Below are 3,717 nucleotides of genomic sequence, written 5' to 3'. Positions count from 1 at the left end.
AAAATAACAGAACTTTTGTACAGTCTTTGGTATGGATAATACCATAATTTCATCTAGATCAAATCCTTCTAAGTTAGATGCCTCTTCAATACAGTAAGAAGGCCTACATATTGTTAAAGCTACTGGGTTCATTTTGAGGGCTATAATATTGTTCAAGAACATTATCCACTTAAAACAATTTAAGTAATAGGCCAATGACATGTTTAAGTGAAAAACATTATGTTTGACATTCATCCCATTTTGTCTTTTGGAACTTTATTATCAATACCCATATTAATATTTTGTTTTATATCAGTGATAAGCAACTATTTTTGGCATAAGGGCTAAATAAGAAGAAAACATAAAGCATTTAAGGCCATATTATTAATATTTTCTTCTTCAAAATGAATATAGCTTTTTGAAATTCCCATAGGGGAAACCGTGTATTTGTACAACTTTGCGGAATAAGAGAATGACATTGAGGAAACTGACATTGTTTTTTAGCTATCAAAATGTTTATATCTAGGTGTTTTAGCAACACAGAGCTTTCTAATCTTTCATCCTGAAATTAGATCATAGGCTTTTTGCATAGCTAGTCAGGCTACAGGCATCTCTGGGGGCTATGCATTGCTCATCACTGGCTTTACTTGTGACATTGATCAAAATAAACTGATTTTTGCTGCATTAATCACAAATTTTAAGAGAATATCTTCTAATTTCAAAAACTCTATTCTGTTATTTACTGAACAAAAATTCTTTCGGGACTATGTTTCCCTCCATCTTTATGTGTCTTTACATAGAACATTGGCTGGGAACTGGAGCAGAACATGAACAAGAAAACTAAAGATGTGTTTAAATAACAGAAATACCAGCAGTATTTATCATGGTAGATTATAGAAATAAAGTTTAATTTTTGTGTGTGCAGTTAGGCACTGACCAAGACATTTAGACACCATTGATTATAAAGTGCATTGAATATAAATTTTCATCCTGCTCAAAGGAATAATTCAATAAAGCTCAGGTTTCTTTCTTAGAATCAATCAATCCAAGAACATGCATAGATGAGCACTTATTAAATGCTAATAACAGTCTTTTATTATACATACTCCTGCAATAGTAATAGTAACACATTGTACTTGCATATATCACATTTTATCCAAGGGGATCTCAAAGTCAGTGTATCAGGCAATGCAGTATTGGAAGCTCAAGATTCCACAGCATATTAGGGCTACTTACTTACGGCCTGGGAAATAGTTTCTCAACAGTAGAACCAAAATAAAAGATCAAAGAGACAAGCCTAAATTTCTCGTGGTTTATAATTTTACGAATCTCCAAATACTCCGCTGGTAACCTAACATACCTACAACACAGAGTCTAAGTAAAAATGATTTGTACATGTCACAAATAAGACAAGGATCAACTCACAAATGCGCCATTTGTCTTTTCTATAGTTCAACAGTCCTTTGAGTAGCACACAGTGGAATGTCAGAAGTGGCTTTTTAATAATGTATGGTTACACATCATTGATTCATAATAATCATGGCTATGACCCTTGGGTAGAAGAAAACATTTTCCACTGAAATGGCATACATACGTATGTAAAATATGATGGATCTATATATTTTAGTACACCTATATTTAACACAAAAGCAAAAGTGTGTCAATTCATGGAGGGTTAGTCTTTCAGTTTAAAAGGAACAAAGCTTTCTGTCTCCTTGTTTATACTGAGAACCCTGTCCATCTTAGAGTTTAAGTGAGAGACCCATGTTAGCACAGTTGAAAATGAGTTTCTGTGGAATCCATGAATATGCCAGGCCCCCTGGAGCTGAGTTACAGGGCAGTGTGGGAAGCCCACGGTCAGAGGTTGAAGGAAGGGATCCCTGAGTTGCTCTTTTCTTGACTCAGTGTCCAGAGCATAGCTCTTCTTTGTCAGGGACCCACAGGGTGGCCATTCTGGGCATTTTTTTTCTTAAAAGAATTTCCAACACTGTTTGAAAAGCAATTTCCTTTTGGACAATGAGGTTAAGGTTTCCATCTTTCCGTCACATATAGAACTAAGTTAGCTTTTCCTGTGACCTTCTTTACTTCGGAGGAGACGCAATATACGTTCATTTTTGGTTAGTTCTGCTGGAAGTTTATTGGCCTGAAAGAAGATAAGATGGCCATTAGTGAATGTTCACAGCTGGTGCGGCTCTAGGGACACCAAAGAGGGACATCTGACCCACACTTTCTCCTTCACTAATGAAAAACCTCCAATGAACTCACTCTTTTTATATTTCTTTTTTTTTTTTTTTGAGACAGAGTCTCACTGTGTTGCCCGGGCTAGAGTGAGTGCCATGGCGTCAGCCTAGCTCACAGCAACCTCAAACTCCTGGGCTCAAGCAATCCTTCTGCCTCAGCCTCCCGAGTAGCTGGGACTACAGGCATGCGCCACCATGCCCGGCTAATTTTTTCTATATATTTTTTAGTTGTCTGATTAATTTCTTTCTATTTATAGTAGAGATGGGGTCTCACTCTTGCTCAGGCTGGTCTCAAACTCCTGAGCTCAAACAATCCGCTCGCCTCGGCCTCCCAGAGTGCTAGGATTACAGGCGTGAGCCACCGCGCCCGGCCAGGACAGGTATCTTTTGATGAGAAGGCAGAATCAGAAGATGTCCAGAGCATGAGAGATGCCTGGGAAAGAACCGCTTCAGTGGCTAAAATATTCCACCCAACCCAGTGTCACTGTCAGTCCTATCTTGTCACATTGCTGCTGAGATACATTCTTTAAGCATTTAGTGAGCCAGCCAGCAATAGGTGTTATGGGGCAGTGGTTCTCCAACATTTTGGTCTTAGGACCTCTTTACACTCTTAAAAATTATTAAAGACTCTAACAAACTTTTGTTTTAGAAATTAAAACTGAGAAAAATTTAAATATATTTATTAATTCTTGAACAATCAATTATATGATCTTAGTCTCCCTTTCTGGATTTTGTAGTTATTTCATGCACCTTTCCTGCTTTAGTAAAAAATTTAAATATATTTATTCAAGTTTGAACAATCAATTATATGATCTTAGTCTCCCTTTCTGGATTTTGTAGTTATTTCATGCACCTTTCCTGCTTTAGTGTGGCCAAGCCATCTAAGTGTGTGTCTAAAGCTCATATTTACATCCTACAGTACAGATTTGAGTGTAACAGTCTGGGAAGAAATAATTTCTCACCCTCTCCGCCCCTGTACCTAAGTTTACCTACGTGGCTGAGTTCTGGAAAATGAAATTTAGGTCAAAGTGATGTATGTCACATATAAGGCCATGTCCATAAAACCCGTCCATGTGATCGTCTACCCATTATCTTCTTCCAACTGGATGTCAACCTGAGACGACTTTGGAAACCACATGTTGAAAATGTCAGATCCTCCATCAGCCCGGTGCCAACTGGATTTCACACGAAACATACGTCCCTCCAAGCCCAGTGCCAACTGGATTTCACACGAGCAAGAGAAAACGTTTATTGTATCACACCACTAAATGCATCAGAATTTAAGAGTATAGAACAGCATACGGAGGCCAGAAATAGGTCCACTTTTGTGTCTTCCATTGATTTGGACCTTCCAAATGTGCAAAGGAAATCCAGTGGAATATAGTCTTTCGAGAAATAGTTCTGGGCCGGGCGCGGTGGCTCACGCCTGTAATCCTAGCACTCTGGGAGGCCGAGGCGGGCGGATTGTTTGAGCTCAGGAGTTCGAAACCAGCCTGAC

At 38.5% G+C, this 3,717-nt stretch overlaps 1 protein-coding gene across 2 annotated transcripts in view; it reads right to left on the bottom strand.

Moving 5' to 3' along the window:
* Positions 1 to 359: 359 nt before the first annotated feature.
* Positions 360 to 3,717, bottom strand: part of ANKRD29 (ankyrin repeat domain 29) — a 50,302-nt gene continuing 46,944 nt past the window's right edge. For both annotated transcript variants that reach the window (XM_012662680.1, XM_012662681.1), the window contains one exon: positions 360 to 2,122. In XM_012662680.1, the coding sequence (XP_012518134.1) occupies positions 2,039 to 2,122 (84 nt within the window). In that variant the 3' untranslated portion in view covers positions 360 to 2,038. The remainder of the gene's footprint in view (positions 2,123 to 3,717) is intronic.

The sequence above is a fragment of the Propithecus coquereli genome, unplaced genomic scaffold (assembly GCF_000956105.1).
Source record: "Propithecus coquereli isolate 6110/MARCELLA unplaced genomic scaffold, Pcoq_1.0 Scaffold773, whole genome shotgun sequence".
Lineage (NCBI taxonomy): Eukaryota > Metazoa > Chordata > Mammalia > Primates > Indriidae > Propithecus > Propithecus coquereli.
The sequence above is the reverse complement of the archived record's forward strand: the minus strand, read 5'-3'. Positions and strand labels throughout refer to the sequence as shown.